The 21,288-nt window shown below is 43.6% G+C and overlaps 1 protein-coding gene and 1 long non-coding RNA gene across 2 annotated transcripts in view; one reads left to right on the top strand and one right to left on the bottom strand.

Annotated features, from left to right (window-relative positions):
• Positions 1 to 23: 23 nt before the first annotated feature.
• On the bottom strand, positions 24 to 17,208 carry LOC146349485 (uncharacterized). Its single transcript, XR_014788990.1, has 4 exons — positions 17,019 to 17,208; positions 10,254 to 10,335; positions 6,726 to 6,771; positions 24 to 2,866 (listed from the first exon to the last, which is right to left on the bottom strand). It is a non-coding gene; the product is annotated as an uncharacterized LOC146349485 (long non-coding RNA).
• EXPH5 (exophilin 5) overlaps positions 16,289 to 21,288 on the top strand; it is a 71,642-nt gene continuing 66,642 nt past the window's right edge. Inside the window, exon 1 of the mRNA XM_084842724.1 lies at positions 16,289 to 16,732. Coding sequence (XP_084698850.1) covers positions 16,614 to 16,732 — 119 coding nt within the window. The 5' untranslated portion in view covers positions 16,289 to 16,613. The remainder of the gene's footprint in view (positions 16,733 to 21,288) is intronic.

The raw sequence follows: 21,288 nt of genomic DNA, 5'->3' as shown, positions 1-21,288 counted from the left end.
TCACCAGAGATGAAAAGGATTATGTGAAAAATGGAGAAACATCAAACTTTATTATTCAGGGTCAGAGTGAACTTAAGCGAAATCATTATCAATTAATGAGCAAAAAATATTTTGTGAGTTATAAACATTAGATCACATATATAGATGTCTAGAAAAATTTGTGTACTTAGGTTTATATAGTAAACTTTGAGTGAGGAATTGCTTTGCTAAAGACATATGTCAAAATTAATGGCATCTAACTTGAAAAATATATGTTTAAGTTTTTGTATGTGTGTTTTGATCATCAAAGATTCTTTGAGAAGTCACGATTGTGAACTTAGATTTATAAAACAGCAATTAGTATTGACATATTGGCAGTGAAGTAGTACCCCAAAACTGTATAAATATGGTCTGATTCGGGGGTGAGGTAGCTTCTTTGATATCAAAGTTCCTTGCCTGTGATACTGCCAGACAACTCTATAGAGAAGTCTTGGTAAACTAAATGGACTCAGCAATGCTGTCTCATAACAGCAAGAAATGCTTAAGAAATAGAGCTTTAATTGCTTTTAAATACTACACTGCTTGTATTTTAACCGGGAACTTATATATTTGTATCAGTAAAAGAAAAAAATGGATTCAAGGATTCCTATACTATAATTACTGTTAGTACAATACCTGGATTACAACCCACCAAATAATCCTAGATGTACACTTCGTTTAGAAGTATTTAATCTGCTATTAGGTGGTAAACAAGGAGCTAAATGGTTCCAAAATACTAAACTATAGACAGATAGCTCAAAGGAAGTCCCTAATCCTTAACACCCTGACGTCTCCAGTCTTAGATAGCAAGGCTGTGAAGGCTTTCTGCCTGAAAACTTGGGAGAACTGCCACTTGGATTACTAGACAGACAGTATTAGACTGATACATTGACAGATATTGAAAATGGAGTCTGTTGGGAACGGGGCAGGGGAGAGCCAGGAAACCCAACATTTAAAACAAATCAGCTCTTCCTCATGGAACATTTAGTTTAAAAGAAGCTCCTGTTGGGAAGCAGAGCTCTACTTCTCCTGCAAAAGGTTTGTTCACAGATAATGATGTAAAGCCCCTTAGGAAGAAATTCTAGTTTGAAAAACATTGGGGATAGATCCAGACTAAGAGGGCAATCCTACCACCACCACCCCAGTTGTTGAGGGTTGGAGGGGATTAGGATGTCGCAGGAGGGGTCTCTGCTCTAGCGGAGGCTACAGTGGGAGAAAGCTACCACCAGCAGAAATCTTCAAAATGGGGCATTCCAGGAGCGGAGCCTGCTTTGATCTGCTGGATTCAAAACCACTCTTGTTTCCCTGAATCAAAAACCCACTCTACCTGGGACAAAAAAAAGGGGGGAGGACCTGATGTCCTCCCCAGCTGAGCTGTAGATGAGGTGGTAGATCTGCTTCATCACCTCTCCCCACCTCCAATCCACGTAAGGATTGCTCTGCCCATTTAAGCTGAACTTAGTTTCCATTGAAATTAATGGGACACATTAATCATAACATTCGCCATTGATTTCTATGGGCACTGAGCTCACAAACTTATAGCACAATCCTATACATGTCTACTCAGAAGTAAGCCCCACTGAGTTCAGGCCAAAATCCTATGCCCCCTAACCTGGGAGCAAGCCCCACTGAAATCAATGGCACTTCCTTTTGCGTAGACATGTATAAGATTGCAGTTCCAGAGAAGTGTGTATAGGACTGCAGCCTCAGTCTGGATGCATTGTTTTGCATTTCCTGTTTCTTCAGTACATTTCATTTCAAGCATGTTGTGAAATTATTTTTATCTCCGTTGAACAGCTACAACTCCCTGGTTGTGTCATACCAAGAGATGCCAAAGGAAACCAAAAAGTACAGGAGGATGCAAATGATGCAAATAACCTGTAAAGTCAAAAGAGTGATGAGGGGAAAAGATGAATGGGAAAAGGCCTACAGGGGCGGATCTTCATTATCATCTAGAACTGGTTTAAGTTTATCCCTCTCCATAGGGTATCTTGAGAGTGGTAGTTCTGTGAACCCACCTTTTATAAACAAGAATTGGAGATATCACGCACCTTGCAAACCAAGAATTTCCTATATATTTGCTTCTCCAGTAGTCTACAATCATAATTGTCCAATGTCAAATATTTGCATTTACTGGTAACATGACTGCATTGTCAGTTTTGGCACTGGAAAGTGATCACACTGTTCAACAATATCTATGGTTGTTGCACTGTAGATATTGTTGTTATTGTTGTTGTTCAGTCGTTCAATCGTGTCCGACTCTTCGTGACCCCATTATTTTAACAACAGAACCGAGTTAGAACTCGGATCTATCTAGTCCAAGATTCTGACTCCCACAGGGGCCATCCAGATTCACCAAAGGGCACCCAAAATGATTTGTGGCATTCTGTACCATATTAACTGAATAATCAAGCCCAGGTAGTGTTGATTTCTGAGAATACTATGCACCTAATATGTTTTTACCTGAAACCTAACCAAAAAATCATATGGAGCTAGAAGCCTGATAGTTAATTTCACTAGACTCTCTAATCTGGTACCAATTCGTAACTGAAACTTTTACATGTTTTATTGTAAATGCATTGGCTACACTACATGTACAATAAAATGTGAATGTGTATCCTATAAGTATTTTGTTATCTGTGTTAATTTTACTGTTGGAAAAAAGAAGTGGGACATAAATTAAATACATAAATGACAGCAATCTCTTTAAATCCAAGTCCAGCTCTGCAATCATTGGATGACATTGAACTTTCACTCTTCAGTATTTATCCTTAATCAGCGATGCTGTTCATGTTGTCACCAGCTGGGAATAAACAACTTTCTCTTTATACCATGAGTTGAAATGGCTCTAGGAATAATTTTATAAAATTTGTGGTTACAGAGGGGGGTTTTTCCCCATCACTCTCTTCAGCAATTTCCTTTGTAACATTTATATCCACCACATATGGGATTATACATGCAAATGGAATTTTTCTTGGTGGAGTAATAATTGGGCCTGCCCCAGGCTGTACACAACCATAATGCATTTCATACAATTCATTTAGTCATACTCTCCACTCACTTATTTTTCCACACTGCTATTTTTGTCTGCTTCATTATACATCAGAGCAGTCTTTTTAACAGGGCACCATTTTATAACCTGTATTTCAACTCTGTCTGGCCATGGTGTGGAATCAAAAAAACCTGGGACCTTGGCAGCTTGACCTCAGTCGTAGGGAAATGAAAGATTTCCCAATTATGTTCTGTTTGCACATGGACATGCACAGTATCATAAGGAATCACAGCAGCTAACAATCTTAATTCTAAGCTTCCCATACATACATACACAGACACACACTGCAAAAACAGTCAGTGCAGCCTCCCCACCCCTTGAATATGGAAAGGAAAAATGACAGAGAACAGGGAGGAAAGGAGAAGGAAGGAAAAACAACAAAGAAGAAAATAAAAAGAATGGTGGAGTAAGCTATCCCCGTATCCCAGATTTACTAATTATGCAAGTTACGCTCCCCCCATTCCTCTGAGTGATGAGAAATCCCAGGGGTGCAACATTTACTTAGGTTTGGTTTCCTTTGGTCACTGGAGGTTTATGGCATTTTTAGTATTTGAGTTTATTTATGTCTGCTGCTAACATGCAAAGCAGCGAGATTCTATGGAGGGATATAGTGGGCTAGAGAGAAAATGCCACAATTTCCTCGCCATGAAAAAACCCACAATAATGGTTACAAAGAGCGGGGGTGGCCCTGGAGGAGGAGGATGTTATGTAAAGGACCCGTAAACTTCTGTGAGAAACCATTCTCGATCGCAGGATAAAAGCCCCATGTGGAGAAACCCAGGATATTTGCACAGGGGAAGTGGTCAGCAAGATGGAGTGGTGCTTAGCGCTTGGCCTGCCCTCAACGTTTCTTAGAATCATAGAATAGTAGGGTTGGAAGGGGCCTACAAGACCATTGAGTCCAACCCCCTGCTCAATGCAGGAATCCAAGTCAAAGCAACCCTGACAGACGGCTGTCCAGCCTCATCTTGAAGGCCTCCAGTGTGGGAGAGCCCACTACCTCCCTAGGTAATTGGTTCCAATGTTGTATTGCTCTAACAGTCAGGGTTTTTTTCCTGATGTTCAGATGGAATCTGGCTTCCTGTCACTTGAGCCCATTATTCTGTGTCCTGCACTCTGGAATGATCGAGAAGAGATCCTGGCCTTCCTCTCTGTGACAACCTTTCAAGTACTTGAAGAGCGCTATCATATCTCCCCTCAGTCTTCTCTTCTCAAGGCTAAACATGCCCAGTTCTTTCAGCTTCTCCTCATAGGGTTTTGTTTCCAGTCCCCTGATCATCTTCGTTGCCCTCCTCTGAACCCTCTCCAGTTTGTCTGCATCCTTCTTAAAGTGTGGTGCCCAGAACTGGACACAATACTCCAGATGAGGCCTAACCAGTGCTGAGTAGAGGGGAACTAGTACTTCACGTGATATGGAAGCTATACTGCTATTAATGCAGCCCAAAAGAGCATTTGCCTTTTTTGCAGCCACATCACATTGTTGCCTCATGTTCAGCTTATGATAGACAACAATTCCAAGATCCTTTTCGCTTTTAGTGTTGTTGAGCCACGTACCCCCATCTTGTAACTGTGCATTTGGTTTGTTTTTCCTAGGTGCAGAACTTGGCATTTATCCCTATTAAATTTCATTCTGTTGTTTTCTGCCCAGCACTCCAGCCTATCAAGATCACTTTGAATTCTGTTTCTGTCTTCCAGGATATTAGCCATCCTGCCCAATTTTGTGTCATCTGCAAATTTGATCAGCATTCCCTGCACCTCCTCATCCAAGTCATTAATAAAAATGTTGAGGAGCACTGGGCTGAGCCCTGCGGTACCCTGCTCGTTACCTCTCCCCAGTTTGAGAAGATCGCATTAATAAGCACTCTTTGAGTCCAATTCTGTAGCCAGGTGTGTATCCACATGATAGTTGTTTCATCTAACCCACTTTTAGCTAGTTTGCTAATCAGGATATCATGGGGCACTTTGTTGAAAGCTTTACTGAAGTTGAGGTGTATGATGTCCACAGCATTCCCACAGTCCACAAGGGAGGTTACCTGATCCAAAAATGAGATCAGATTAGTCTGGCAGGATTTGTTCTTGACAAATTAATGTTGGCTTCGAGTAATCACTGCATTGTTTTCAAAGTGCTTACAGATGGATTGCTTTACAATCTGCTCCAGAATTTTCCCAGGGATTGATGTCAAACTGACTGGTCTGTAGTTCCCAGGTTCCTCCTTTTTTCCCTTTTGAAGATAGGGACATTAGCCCTCCTCCCATAATCTGGCACTTCACCCATCCGCCATGATTTCTCAAAGAAAGCGGTTCTGAGAGTTCTTCTGCCAGTTTCTTTATTACTCTACGATGCAGTTCATCTGGCCCTGGAGATTTGAACTCATTCAAAGTAATTAGGTGTTCCTTGACCATATGCCTATCACTCTCAAGCTGCAATCCTTCCCTTTCAGCCTGTACTTCACCTTTGCCAGGGGTCTCATAGACCTGCTTTCAGGAGAACACTGAGCCAAAGTAGGAATTGAGCACTTCTGCCTTTTCCTTGTCATCTGTTATCATTTTGCCATCCTTATTTAATAGCTGAACCACCATTTCTTTCCTCTGTCTTTTACTATGTACATATCTGAAGAAAGCCTTTTCGTTGCTTTTAGCATCCCTTGCTAACCTCAGCTCGTTCTCAGCTTTAACCTTCCTGATGCCATCACTGCAATTCTCTGCTACCTGCCTGTACTCTTCCTTTGTAGCTTGGCCTTCCTTCCACTTCCACGTCTTCTGTAACCCTTCCCCCAGCTACTTTTAAATATGGTTCACATGTAACAACAACAAATGGGTTTTCAGGAGCGAGCAAGTAAGTGCTCTGCCTCCTGTCTGCTTGCCACTTCTGCTTCATTTTAACTTTTATAAATAACCCAGGAACACGACTTTCCTGGGTCATAGGTTGTGATGCGTGAACCCAGGACTCTAAATGGTTGAGGGGAAAACAATCCAGAATTTTAACCCATGGTTTGTTGTTGAGTTAAAACTCTGGGTTATTTCCCCCTCAACAACCCAGAGTTCTAGGCTCTCACATCATGACGAACAACCCAGAAATGCACCAATCCTGGGTTGTTTACAAAAGCAGAAATGAAGCAGAAGTGGCGAGCAGGTGGGAGGCCATGCACTCGCTTGCTCTTTCGTAGCCCCCAAGCATGGGTTGTTTAACTCCTACTTGGTTATGATGTCTGAACCAGGTCTTACTCATTTGGCTGGGAAACCTAGCTAGGGGAAATGTAACTAGAAGAAGAGATTGCAGAGGAAAGGGGCAGTTGGGGGAAGGATCCCATCTGTTGCTTCTCCCGAGCAAATGCAACCTGCCACAACCAGTGCTTTGAACATTATGGCAAACATGGGTTGGGAATCCTGAGTTGCTTGGACGTTAATAGCAGTGGAAACATGCCCAGTGGAGCTCCACCATTTATTTATTTTTACATATATAAAAAGAAAAACTGTTTCAGGATGCGCATTTTGAGTTGTTGTTCAGTAGGGAAACAGTATTTTGAGTAGGGAAACAATGGGCTGGGAAAGGGTTAAGCACGTTCATAAAGCACCATTCAAAAGCACCCTCAGCAAAGATGTTTTTCTTCTTTAAAAAAAGAGAAAGAAAATAATTTGAGGCTTTGATACATACATTTGTGTCCTTTACAACCTATGGTTCTTGGGGGCAGGGAACTTATCTAGAAGAATAAAAATCAATAGCACAATTAGAGGAAATATAATTGTAAAATAAAATAAGGTCACTCTTTGACCATTCCTGAAGGTTATTGATGAATGAAAATGGTTGTTTACATTATTTTGATAGACAATAAAAAAGTCACTCGGTGAACTTTGTGGCTGTGTCTTGGTCTTTCTGGTCCAACACGGGCCCTAACTTCCCTTGGCAGTTTCACTTTAGCCCACCGTTCTTTTCTGTCTCCTGCTTCCTCCCTCTCTCGGTCTCTTGAGACAGTTGCCTTGATCTTTGTTGCCCTAAGTCTTTCACTGTTGCTCAGTTGTGTTTCCAGACAGTGACAGTGCTGGATGTTGCTCACTTCTGTAGGCTCACATTCATTCTAGAAACTTTATTTCCAGGACTGTGGAACAATGCCAATTTTGTCCCTTTCCTTAATATATCTATATAGGATAGAATATTGGTTGATAACATGCAAATTGGTCTGAGAGCTGGCTGTGCATTGGTGTAGTGGCAGCTGATTTCATAAAGTTTCCAATGGCCCACACAGGCTAAATGGTTCAGGAGGAGAAGGCAAATGTGTGGAACACGACAGTAGAAGGTGTCGGATTAGTGCACCAGATGTTATTCTATAATTCTAAGCACTAATTTTCTGACACAGCCAAGGCATTGTGGTGCAAATGCTTTTGGCTTATTTTGCTTCCATGCAGCACTGCCTGCCTCGCATGAGCAAGGAGGGGCAGTGCATCTTTCTGTAGTAAGACATGCCTCCACATCAATGCCAGCAAAATGCAGCCCCCCCCAGCAGCTCCTTGCTGTCAGTGTATACAGAGGCAAGTTGCCACAGATAGATGAGGTAACCTCTTTGCATATGTGCTCTCTCTGTGTGATGGGGAAACACCTTACAAACAAAATAGGCCCAAAATGCATATGCAAAGCCATCCTAAGTGTTAGGGCTGGGAAGTAAGTCTTATTACTTAATGGAATGGGGGGGGGGACTTTCCATTGGTAGATTTGCCTTACCATTGGTAGAATATGATTGCATGTATGAGCTTTTCCAGAAGCATTCTCCAAGGCACTCCATCTGCAGCAGTTATCATTATTAATTGCTGTGATGCGTGGATATTATTTTATTATTATTGATTGATTGATTGATTGATTGATAATAATAGTTATCTACCACTTAATATATTAAAATCTCAGAGGGAGCAATCCTATGGCTGCTAGACAGCAGCTAGATGGCCATAGGATATCTTGTTTTCCAGGATCCGACCTCAGAGCCCACGCTCTGGGGTCAGTTCCCGGAGAACCAACCTCCCCCCACTTCCGCGCTGCCTCTGAGGCAGCACGGAACAGCCCCGTGCTCCACACTCGCAAGAGGAGTGCAGAGCGGCCAAAAAGGAGCGTTCCCGGAGGGCATTCCGGGGCAGGGAGGGCAGAAATGCCTGTATGACACATCCAATATGTCATACAGCAGTCTCCTCCCCCACTCTGCCCACCCATGGCTAGACAGCCACAATTGGTTGTCTAGCCAAAAATGCAGGGCAGGAGAAGCACGGAGGGAACGATCCCCTCCGTGCTTCTCCTGCCCTGCATTGGATAGGCGGTCGCCTCCGAGTTCCGAATAAGATTGCGCCCTAAGATGGTATACACCAAAAAATACCAAAAAAACCCCACTCCGTATGTGTATGTATAAATACAAAACAATATAGCAATATTGCGGACACAATATAACAGGAGCTAATAACAGGGTGCTATACCAATGTTTTCTTAAGTCTTACAAGATCATAGCATTTTCTGATTAAGGGCTGTAATAGCCAACCTACATTTGAGAGCAAGATTTCACGTGAAATCTGAGCTAATTTTGGTTACCATTTTCACAGGGCTTCTATTGACCTATGTGGCTTCATGCAGAAAGTGCCTCTAATTTGAGAGTTACCCTTCCTCATGTGGTTTGTTGTTTGAGTTGGCTGTTTCATGAGGCTTTTTTTAAGTTCTCTTTTTGGGTTTTCAATGTTTATTTATTTCCTTTGTGTCTTTGTATGACATGGTATAAATGATGACATGGTATAAATATTGTTGTTGTTGCTCTATTTTTTTATTTACAGATAAAATATTATAATATATTATATTATATATATTATAATATATATAATATAATTTTATATAATATATAAAATATTATATATTATAATATTTTATCTGTAAATAAAAAAATAGAGCAACAACAACAATATTTATACCATGTCATCAGTATACATAGCAGCTTACTGAGTCACAGAGGCAGAAACAGATGGGCCTGTCCCCAACAAGTTGAGAACATGCACAAATGCACTTAAAGCTTGTTTACAGCTGGGAAAGACATTTAAGAGGATAGGCCAGGTATAAAAGGTGGGTTTTGAGAAGGGTTTAAAGCAACCAGAGAGTGGGCTTCTCCACACAGAGCTTTTATCCTGCTAATGATTGGTTACTCACAGAAGTTTGTGGGTCCTTTAGATGACGTCGTCAACCTCCAGGGCATCTCCCATACTAAATGACCTTTATTCCATTTTTTAAAAGATCAGAGGTAATGAGCTATCAAATCACAGCACTTGAGTTCTGCTTGAGTTCCCTCATGAAAAAGGAAAAGCCGCGATAAGAGGAGCAGGACCGCAGCACCCTCTAGCGGCTGTATAATGGAAAACTCAGATAAGGGGGGGAAAGAGGGGGGGAAGCGGGGGGGAAGGAAGCACGTGTAGAGAGAGTCCGTCATGATCCTGCATTTAAAACGGCAGCACAAAGCCCCGTTTTAAATGCAGGATTTGAGGCTGGTGTAGATATGCTCTCAATATGGAAATATAATGAATACAACACTTAAAACCCCCCAACTCTAACTCATTCATCATAATAGTGCAAAGCCAGCTAGCAGATTGCTAAATCAATAGGTCTTTCCACTATATAAAGACGGCATTAATTATATTTAGTGCTGGAGAGAAAAAGTTGAGGGACAGGTGGTTGCTGTTCAGGTGATCAATGCATAAAACTGCTGGGTGTTCTCTGGATTTTGTGCCACCCAAAGTCAGAAAGCTCAGCTGTTGACACTCAAGTCTCTCCAGGCCCAGAACTTGTGGGAAATAATTATAGCCACTTCAGACCTTCTGGATTAAGAATGTTGCGCACCATGACATTTGAAGCTCCTATGTGTGTTACAAATGATGCAAAAGATTTCACAAAGGGAAGAGCTTCCCAGGAAACCAAAACAGGTCAGACAACAGGTCAGACACCAAAACAGGTCAACGCATTTTGGATGTCAGTACTGTCAAGCCACTCAATAAGTAAGGGTAACTAATTGGCTGTCCTGTCACACTGATTTGGAAGACAGTATAGAGCAGGGCATCTTAATACTGCCTCCTGGATCAGCCAAGAAATACTTTGAAATAGGCTGGAGGAGCAAGGAAAACCTCCTTTCTATTGTTAGGGAAGCCTCTCTCATCTAAGGACCAAACTTACCTTGTCAAAGAACCAGATAAGATGTGTGTTCTGACAATATGACAGCCGTGGTTCCGTGTAGAGCCCCAGTTAGGAGAACAGTCTGGAATGACAAGGAGGTAAGCCACAGACTGGAATGGAAGGAGAAGATTCTGCACTCCTCACCCACACATACCTTTTGCTTTTAAACCCCCACCCCCCACCCCACTTTATGTGATCAGTGCAGTTTCATGCTAAAGCACATGGAACTGCTTTTGTTTTGTCTAGTTTGGCTCTAAATATTACGCCAGCCTTCCCCAACCTCATACACCCCCAGATGCATTAGACTACAACTCCAAGCATCCCCCAGTCAGCTATGCTGGGGGATGCTGGGATTTGTAGTCTAATGCATCTGGAGGGCACCAGGTAGGGGAAGGCTGTTTTACATCATAGTACTGTTACTTTAAGAAATATAGACCTACATGAACAAAATACAAATATATATCTTTGAATAATACATACATAATATCACAGGTCAGAATTAAGATTGCCGGGAGAATTATCAGCAACCTCAGATACGCAGATGATACCACCCTAATGGCAGAAAGCGAAGAGGATCTGAAGAGCCTCTTGTTGAGGGTGAAAGAGGAGAGTGCAAAAGCTGGGTTGAAACTCAACATTAAAAAAACGAAGATCATGGCATCTGGCCCCATCACTTCCTGGCATATGGAAGGGGAAGAAATGGAAGCAGTGACAGATTTTATTTTCTTGAGCTGCAAGATCACCGCAGACGGTGACTGTAGCCATGAAATTAAAAGACGCTTGCTCCTTGGGAGGAAAGCTATGGCAAACCTAGACAGCATAGTAAGAAGCAGAAACATCACCTTGCCAACAAAGGTCCGTCTAATCAAAGCTATGGTTTTCCCAGTAGTAATGTATGGCTGTGAGAGCTGGACTATAAGGAAGGCTGAGCGCCAAAGAATTGATGCTTTCGAACTGAGGTGCTGGAGAAGACTCTTAGGAGTGCTCTGGACTGCAAGGAGGTCAAATCAGTCCATCCTAAAGGAAATCAACCCTGAGTGCTCATTGGAAGGACAGATACTGAAGCTCAAATATTTTGGCCACCTAATGCGAAGAGAAAACTCTCTGGAAAAGACCCTGATACTGGGAAAGACTGAAGGCAAAAGGAGAAGGGGACGGCAGAGGATGAGATGGTTAGATAGCATAACTGATGCAATGAATATGGACTTGAACATGCTCCGGGAGAGAGCGCAGGACAGGAAGGCCTGGCGTGCTATGGTCCATGGGGTCACGAAGAGTCAGACACAACTGAACAACAACAATGGCCAGTTAGTGTGCTCCTGGGTGACACCTACTTCCCACCTATGATTCTGTCCTATTGTAGCCATTCCACTGGCATACCTTTGCTGGCACAACATCTGCACCAGCGAAGTGCTCTACTGGCATATCTATGGTGTTCTGCTGGCATATATTTTGTGATGACAGTATCTGGTGCTGTACTGGTCCAGCAGGGCTTTTGTCAGAGCTTGTAGCCTCTCAACTGGTATGAGTGAAGTACAGGATTGCACCCTGAGTGACTATTCACAACAGTACTACACCCATATATGGACATATATTTGCTAATTAAAGATAAAGCTATGCATACGATAAAGTAGACTCTAGCTCAGAAAAGCTGATGCTATAAGAAATTTGTTAATTTTTAAAATGCTCCAGGACTCCTTGTTGTTTTAGCTACATGTCAACAATTCCTGTGGCTATAGCCTCACTTTTCCCGAGAGCGGAGGACAGGAAGGCCTGGCGTGCTATGGTCCATGGGGTCACGAAGAGTCGGACATGACTTAACGACCGAACGACAACAACCATCACAAAAAAGGTTGCTTATTGATGTGGGTGCTAGCTTTGTACATTTCACTTCACACTGAGTTTTCTCCATGTGAGATCACATACAAATGAGGGATCACATGGACAAAATAAGTAGATAATTTAGAATTCACAGGCCAAAGTTTCCAGTGCACAAAAATTTTACATGAGCCATTTTTTACATGGCTGTCCTGTTCTCTTCAGTACCAACAAATGCTTCCTGTGTGTGCGTGGAACTTTTCTTGGAACTTTTCTACATGAGGTATTCATTACCTACTCATGGTTGTTTAGGGGTTCTTTAGACGACATCATGACCCTCCAGTTTCGCTTCTGTTTGTAAACAGCACTTTAGGCTAGTTCTTTGTAGAGCAGGGAAAATGGGGTATTATTTCTGAAAGTGAAAGAAAACGCCTTTTTCATTTGTGTATTTGTGCTATTCCACTATACCATAGTACCACCTAGAGGTTATGTACCAGAAAAGCAGGAAAGCAAACGCTTCTCGTATAGCGCTCGAATCTCAATTCTGTGATGAAACCGGAAGTAGATGCAATGTATTAATAGCCTCATGTTTGAAAGCCCTAAGAACAAGGAGGTGGCTCTTGATCACACAGTGTTCCATGGGTGCACTGTATATTACTGTTTTTGTGCACTTCGCTCTACAAAGGAGTTCCTGTGAATTAATGTTGTGCTGCTAGTGTTTATGTATAAAGCAAAGCCAAAACAAAGAATGAAAGCAGGGCTCAAATTATAAGGGGCCAGAAAGGCACTTGGCTGTTATTTCTAGAAAACTACTTTGGAGGGCCTTGTTCCATTAATTCATTCAGTTTATCAGTGACTCAGTAACAAAGTTCTCTGAGTGATGTACACAATTTTATTTGACTAAAATTGGGGTAGTCAGGAGACAGACTTGTGGATTTCATTAATGGCCCTCCTACCTTAATCCTCATAATTTGAGCTCTGAATTAAAGCACTCCAGTAAGATAGGATTACTTCTTTTTTACCATCACTACAATGGCTATTTTTAAGTCTGACAAATCCATTCCAAAACACAGTATACATCTGAGGGGGATGCTTCTCATTTACATTTACACTACAGTGTGACTTTTCCCTTGTAATTTAATGCATGGGTTTAATTAAACTTGTCTGGCACACTACCTTCTAATCTTCACAGTTATCTCACATAGCAATTAATTCCGACAGGAACAGACTTGATCCTACAGTTCTTCAGCACCTCTAGGCTAATTGCTGGAAGATCCTGATTTTTTTGGAACATATTTTCCTGTACCCTGCCTTCTTTTGTTTAGCATACCTTCCAGTCTTTTTGCAATTCCGCCACTCTAAAAACACCCATTGAGAACGAGGGGGTTCAAAGACTTCCACAGTACAATATTATATGTAAACACGCTAGCTTAAGAATTTCTGGTTCATGCAACAATGTAGTAGCTGAAGAACTTCTCACACTTGCTCATTCATTAAAACTATATGTGTTAGCACCTGCCACCAGCAAAATTAAATTATGTCTGGTGGTAACTATCCCATCAGACTCTTTTCGTCCAGGTGCAGAGACTATTTTTATGTCATTAAAAAAGGATCTCTGTTGTTTGACAGAAGCCAAGCTAAATCAAAATGACTACTCACATGAATCTGGGAAAATATATGCCAGCACATTGGTCATCCTTCTTGGGAAAAAGTTTTAGAAGCCAAGGTTCTTGTGGGATATGCTTCACACATTTATTAGTTTCGGTGTGGGGCATTGCAGGAAGTGATATTTTGAAAACGCAAATTCTGCAGTTCATAAGCTATTTCATAGCTAGCTGGGGTATGAACAATCTCAAGAGCAGGGCCTTGGAGATACATTTTCTCTTGATCATGCTTTCCCAAGCCATGCTCAAGATACTAGTCCAATTATCAGTGCCAGATAATTAATCCAGCAATGCCATGTCATAAGAACTTCAGAAGAGCCCTGGGGTATCAGAGAAAAGGTCTGCTTAGTCCAATGTCCTATTTCCCATAATGGTCAACCAGTTGCTTATTGGAAGCCCCAAACCAGGATATGAAGGGCAATAGCTATGTCCCACTGTTGTTCCTCAGTGACTGGTATTCAGGGGCATGCTGCCTCTGATCCTGGAGGCAGCATATAGCCATCATGACTAGTAGCCATTGATAGCCTTACCCTTCAAATATTTGTCTAATCCCCTTCTCAGGCTGTCTAAGGGCACAATCCTACTATGTATGTTTAGACAGAAAAATGTCCTACAATTCCCAGCAATCCACATCCAGCTTGGCTGGCAGGGGAATGCTGGGAGTTGTAGGACTTTTTTCTGTCTAAACATGCATAGGATTGCATGCTAAGTTGGCTGCCATCCCTACATTTTGTGGAAGCAAATTCCATAGTGTATGTACCATGTGAAGTACTTCTTTTTGTCTGTCCTGAATCTCCAACCATTCAGCTTTGGATGACCCCATGTTTCAGTATTATGAGAGAGGGAGAAAAACGTATTTATTCCTATGCTCTAATTGAAGAGCCGCTCTCCAGTTGTGTTAGTCATTTTCTGAGTTGTCTGCCCAAAGGTGATAAAGTCCAGGGGGGAGGCATTTAAAACCCCATAATCTATTTTCATTGCCAAGGCTCAGCTTGGAACAACAAAGTAATAACAAGAGAGTGGTTCAGACCATGTGCTGGGTGCTTTTCCCTACACCCCCCCCCCCACTGCACTGAGAGCTTTTCTACATGAGGCTATTAATCGGCTGTTAATCAACTGTATCCACTTTCAGTTTCATCACAGAATTGAGATCTGAGCACTACATGAAGTTTCCTGCTTTTCCTCTACATAAGGTGGGTTGTATATTGGTTTCGATAATTATATTACATTGTTTTTATTGTCTTTTGTATTTAGATAGTCATTTATAAAGCCTATTTATATAGCCTAGTATCTCTATGGATGAAAGACAGTTTAAAAATATGCTGAATTAATCAATCACTCGAATGAATGAATGAATGATACAAATGGGACTTACAACAAAATGTTGCAGTGTATCCCCGCCTCCTAACAGGAATGCTCCTGATCGGTGTTCCAGCCAGCCACTCCTTCCTGCATATTTAGGTCTCTTTCAGGCCAATTCCATCTCCCCTCCTCCACTTTTAATCCCCCCCCCCTCGACATTTTTAACATTCTGTGACTCCTGAAGGCCACTGATCATGCTCAATCTTTGTTGGGTTGTTTTGGCTTCTCTCCACCTTTACTTTTTCTTTTAATTTACAAACTTAAATTACTTCTACTTATGGGAGTCCATGCCCCCAAGTATGTGGAAACCATTGCCTTGTTTTTGGGTGGCCCCGTTTTGCTTCCACACCAATAGGCCCTGGGAGTCCACTATGATTATATATCTTTGATGATTACTTTTGTTGTTGTTCATTCGTGTCCGACTCTTCGTGACGCCATAGACCATAGCTCACCAGGCCTTCCTGTCCTGCGCTCTCTCCCGGAGCGTGCTTGAGTCCATATTCATTGCATCAGTGATGCTATTTGATGATTACTACACATCATCAAATCATAAGAATCCACTATTATGATAGTATCTACTATGATTACAAATAAGAAGTGTGGCTCAAAAGCCAAATTTGCTAGTATTGCTCTAGTCCTGTGTGGCGTTACATACGCTCCCTTTGCAACAGTTTCCAGAAGGTAGCTGTCTATTGCAGCTAAAACGAAGAGTCTTGCAGCACCTTAAAGACTAACATATTAATTCTGGCATAAGCTTTCGTGGACTATATCCCACTTCCTCAGATGCATGGGGTATTATTAGGAGTTTCCGTTTTATGTACAGCCGACATGGCAGCGGTGGGGGAAGAATTGTAATCAGTGAGTTCAGAAGCAAATTAAATTCGGAAAGTACCGACTGTGGCAACTGCATTAACAGTGGTCACTCACAGTGCGGTGCCAATACACTCCCTTTGGCTATCTTTATGTCCTGTCATCTTTCGCAGCTTTGTAACTGTAGCTGGCAACAGCCAAAGCAAACATTTTCCATCCCTAAAGACTCTGAAAGCAAATATTTGAGGTGGAGAATGCAGCAGGGCCTGCTCACGCAGAGACGAGCTGAGGCACCAAATACACCGCGTTGCAATACCCCGCACAACCCCTCAGCCGCCTTGAGCGAAAAGGGAGATCCCGCCCCGTTGCAAACAAGGGGTTGGCACGTTCCCGCCTTTTTCAGCCTCCAGGGCCCTCGCCTTGATTAGCCGGGCGGGCGGGCAGTCACTCGCTCAGGTGCCTCTTCTGCAGGTGTGGGCGGAGCCTCGGAGTTCCCGTCTTGCTACCTGTTGCACTTCGTCCTCCTGTGCCGTCCCAAGAGCAGGAGGAAGCGCTGCCGTCGGCCGGGTTATCCTCTTGGCTTCGCGGGGACCTGGCCGGCGCGGAGGGCTTTTCCCGGGCGGGCTTCTTTGGGCGATGCCGCTGACGCCAGCCGAGGAGCCAAAGGCTCGACGGCCCCGGCTGACCCCCGAAGCGCTGAGCCAGCATGACTCGAGCCCCCCGCGGGGTCGACCTGAGTTTCTTAAATGAGGAGGAGGCCGAGCGGATCTTCGAAGTGCTGCAGCGAGACTCGCAGCTCAAAAGGGCCGAGAAGGAAAGGATCAGGTACCAGGCTCGGCTTAACTTAATCCCGCTCTGGGGTCTTCCTTTTAAGGGCTGGTCTGGCCAGACCCGTGCAGGCAAACCTTGTGAGGCGAGCGGGGGAAGGATGGGGGAACCTGTGGGCCCTCAGATACTGGACTCCAACTCCCATCAGCCCCAGCTCAGGGGAGATGGGAGTTAGAGTGCCACAGGCTCCTCGCCCCCTGCTTTAGGATGGCACGTGGAGAACAGATGCTATCTAGATCTATGTGTGTTATTATAATAGGGCTAATAAACATTTTAATCTTACCTTGATCCTAAGCATGAGGGAGTGAGTTCATCTCATTTTTATTCCTGAGCCTGGGGCTAAGGTCCTTTTCTCTGCTGCTGGTGCTTCAGCTTGCTTGTTCTGCGATCTTATCCTACATACGTTTATAGGGGTTTTTAATGGAAGGTGGCTTCCCAGCCGGCATTTATTTCTTTTGCAAAGGAAGTGCTCCGATGTGAACTTGACAAACTAGAAAGCAAACCCTTTGACCTTGAAGTGCTGTGTTTGATTGTGAGATACTTGGTGAGCTGGCAATAGTTGCTCAAGGCTGGAGGAAGGAGAGGAACAGTTTGCACATGCTCTGAGGCATACTGATTTTATTTTCAGTTATTACTTAACTAGTTTCAGGGCTAGACCCTGGAATTCAAAAGATATTCCAGGATTAAGGCCTGTGGAACCCTGGCTGACTCATAGGAAGTCTGCTGTGGTGGGGGGGTTTTTTGGATGTGAAACATTTTTTTTTGATGATGATGATGATGTTATTATTTACTTCTGTAAACTGATAAAAACAGGGCATTGACTAGAGGTTTCTAGGATAATTTTAGGCTGCAGTCTTCAATACTGGAAGTAAGTCCCACTGATCACAGTGGGACTTCCTTCCAAGTAAACATGCATAGGATTCTGCTATTATATGGTACTTTTCTACTGTCTTATACCACATTAACAGCATTCACAGACAGAAAGGAATTCTTGCCATCCTTTGTGAAAAAGCTTTGATCCCAAGCAAGGGCCTGCTTTGATGCTTGCTTCACTGGAGAAATCGTAGGCTGAAATCCCAGCAATTTCAGTCTGTTATGAGCCAACTGGGTGCATATGCTGGCACACGCAGGATTTGGATTTGGCACACCACCATAAACCATCCTCAATGTCAATATCACTGTCTAAAGCCAAATCCTGTGTAGGCAGGTGAATGCCTAGAAGTGCCTTAACATGGGCTGGGGCAGATGGAAGTCAACAAAAGCAAGGCTTCTTTGCAACTCCCATGTCTTGAATTGATCACGAGACTCAATTTTGACAGCAAAAGCAACAAAAGAGTCTGGTGGCACCTTAAAGGCTAACAAATGTATTATAACATATGGGGACATGGTAAACAGTGAGAACAGAGGGAATTGAAATGCAGAAAGTATGGACAGTGATAATTATCTGATTTACAGTGGCCATTACAGCAGAACCCAGTCAACACACTCTTATATATGTCTACTTGGAAGTAAGGCCCATTGAGTTCAATTAGGTGCTCCTGGGCAGTACTGGTTCCAGGTTTTTGAGGGTCCTTAAGCAAGGCCCCCTCAATGGGCCCCCTCCCTCAGTGAATCTACCTTCTTATCGTTATTGTCACCAGCGGCTATTGGTTCTTATACATTTTCTCATCATCGCTACCACTTGTTTACTTAGCAGGCAGAGATTCAGTTAGCAATTAAGCATTCTCATCTACTGCTGCTCCTACTCACCACAAACATTGTCTGGGCCAGAGCAAGAGACAAATGAATACGCAGAATGCAATGGTGTAAAAGAGGAGAAAGCCCAGGAGCCTGTTGTCAGTGGGCCCCTGCTGGGGTGTGGGCACTCGGCAGGTGCCTGACCATGCCTACTCTTGACCCCAGCCCTGCTCATGGATTGTTAAGTGGGTATAGGACTGCAGCCTAGGGGTGTGATTAAGATCACAGCCGTCCTGTGCACACTTCCTTGAGAATAAGTCCCATTGTATTCGGCAGGGTTTATTTCAACATAACATGCATAAGATTGGGCTTTTAACACATATTACCCATGAGAGGCTAATGCATGCATTTGAGCCTCCCTCTCTGAATATATATATTTGGCACATATGAACATTGTTAACATGGGGTAGACTACAGGAGAGAAAATAAATATACAGGGTAGGCTAGAAGATTTGAACCCAACATCCCTCCAAGTTGAATGTGAGAATCATCCTGCTCATTTCTATCTCCCTGTCCTCTGTGTGTGTGTGTGTGTGTGTGTGTGTGAGAGAGAGAGAGAGAGAGAGAGAAGTTCCTTCTCCATGAGATTTGTGCAGTGCTAGGTTAATGTTGGCACCTAACGAGGAAGGAAGGGATTATTAGAGGGCAACCTAGGTATTTCCTGGGTTTAGTTGCTATTTTAAGATTGCTCCCAACCTGCCTTTTCTCCCTCAGGAGGACTTTGCCCGGAGCGTGCATGACACACAAGGTGCAAGACCTGTTCAGTTAGACTATTACTGGTTCGAATGCAGCATATTGCTGAATGTGATGTTTGCCCCCTAGGTACAGTGGCCCCCTTCAGGGCCAGCCCTACTATTAGCCAGAGTGAGGAGGCCACCTCAAACAGCAGTTGCAGGGGACTGCAGTGGCAGCCCTGCTCTCTGGGTGTTCCTCCTGAGTCCCCTGACCTTTCCTCTTCTCCTGAGTTGGTGCCCCAGCAGTGAAAATGCTGGCTTGGCCTATCTGGTTGCCTGATCTAGTCATCTTCTCCCAATACATCACAGACAGCTCTGCAGGCAGAGAAGCAGCTAAACCAGGCAACACACTCCAGCAGGCATTGTGCACGTGCATGCGTTGTTTTGCTCACATGATACATGCTGCCACTGTATTGTGCCATTTGTTTGATTGGACAGCAAGCAGACACCAGGCTGAGCAGTGAGGGAAGGGTAGCAAGGTGTCAGAGGACAGAAGATGGTATGCCATATGATCTGTCCTTCACTCTGTAAGCTAGCCTGCTGCCCTTAGGTATGTTTGAGAAATCTTATCCTGTCACCAGTGCTAAAGTAAGATTCAGCTGCTAGTGCAGTTGGCTTCTGTATGTGGACCCAGGGCAGGGTGCCACCTTGCCCTTCTCAGGCAGCAAAATGTTTTGGGCCATCACCACCTAAGATTGTAACATGCAGGACCCACTACAGATTTGTTTTTAAAAAAACATTTATTTCTTTACTATACATATGTGGGGCTCCCAGTGGTCTCCCATCCGGATTTCTGGTTAGAGCCACACCTGCTTAGCTTCCGCTACACTTGAGTCTGGTCTGACCAGTAGACACTGGGCTAGCAAGGGTTAGGAAGTAATTTTTGCCTTCCCTGGCAACTGCCCACACCTCTTTAGGCCAGCCGCCTTCTTCTGTGAAGAACTGTGGAATTTCTTGTGCTACTTTATGATGCTCAAGTTAGTCAAAGTACACTCAACACTGCTTCAGTGTACAGGACCTCTTGGTTTTCCAGCTAAACTAATCTCATTCCCTACCTTCTCATACTGAACAACTAAGTTTTCCAGGGAAAACACCCACATTAAAAAAAAAAAAACAGTTATGAAGGTAGAAAGCCAGCAAGGGGGGGCATGGGCTATTCAGTGTATTGCACTGAGTGCCACATGTATGACATTTGGCCTGCTAGGACGGAAGCCGTGGGTGTGTGCTCAGTGTAAGGAGCTCCTGGCTCTCAGGGAATAAGTTTGTTCCCTTGAGTCCAAGGTTGCTGACCTGGAGAAGCTAAGAGAGGCAGAGGGGTTGGTGGATGAGACCTTCAGAGACCTGTTAGCTGTGTCCCACTCCCAGGGTGACAGCTCCTCTGCTATCATGGAGAATGTGCATCTTCGGGAAGGAGGGTGTCATTCTGAGGCAGAGGGAAATGCTCCCTTAGAATAGACCCATTCCTCGGAAGATGAACAAGTATCCTCTCGCATCAAGGATGTGCCTCTGAAGGGAGGGGGGTTTGTGCTAGTGGGAGATTCGATCATTAGACACATAGACAGCTGGGTTCATGATGGGTGTGTAGACCACATGGTGAATTGCCTGTCTGGTGTGAAGGTTGTGGATATCACGCGCCGTCTAGATAGCCTAGTAGATAGTGCTGGGGTGGAGTCAGTGGTCGTGGTCCATGTTGGTACCAACAATGTGGGAAAATGTAGTTGTGAGGTCCTGGAAGCTAGTTAGGTTGCTAGGTAGGAGGCTGAAATCCAGGACCACCAAGGTGGCTTTCTCTGAAATGCTACCTGTTTCACAGTTAGGGCCAGCTAGACAGGCGGAGCTGAGGAGTCTCAATGCGTGGATGAGACAGTGGTGCAGGGAGAAACTCATGGGATAAGGGGACAGGTCCTCTTATGGATCAGTAACTGGTTAAAGAACAGAACAGCAGAGAGTAGGAATATATGGTGAATTCTCCCAATAGAGGGAAATAAATAAATAAATAAATAAATCAACCCTGACTGCTCATTGGAAGGACAGATACTGAAGCTGAAGCTCAAATATTTTGGCCACCTAATGCAAAGAGAA

This window comes from Heloderma suspectum, chromosome 3 (genome assembly GCF_057233095.1).
Source record: "Heloderma suspectum isolate Gila_16-S chromosome 3, 16-S_ref, whole genome shotgun sequence".
Lineage (NCBI taxonomy): Eukaryota > Metazoa > Chordata > Lepidosauria > Squamata > Helodermatidae > Heloderma > Heloderma suspectum.
The sequence above is the reverse complement of the archived record's forward strand: the minus strand, read 5'-3'. Positions and strand labels throughout refer to the sequence as shown.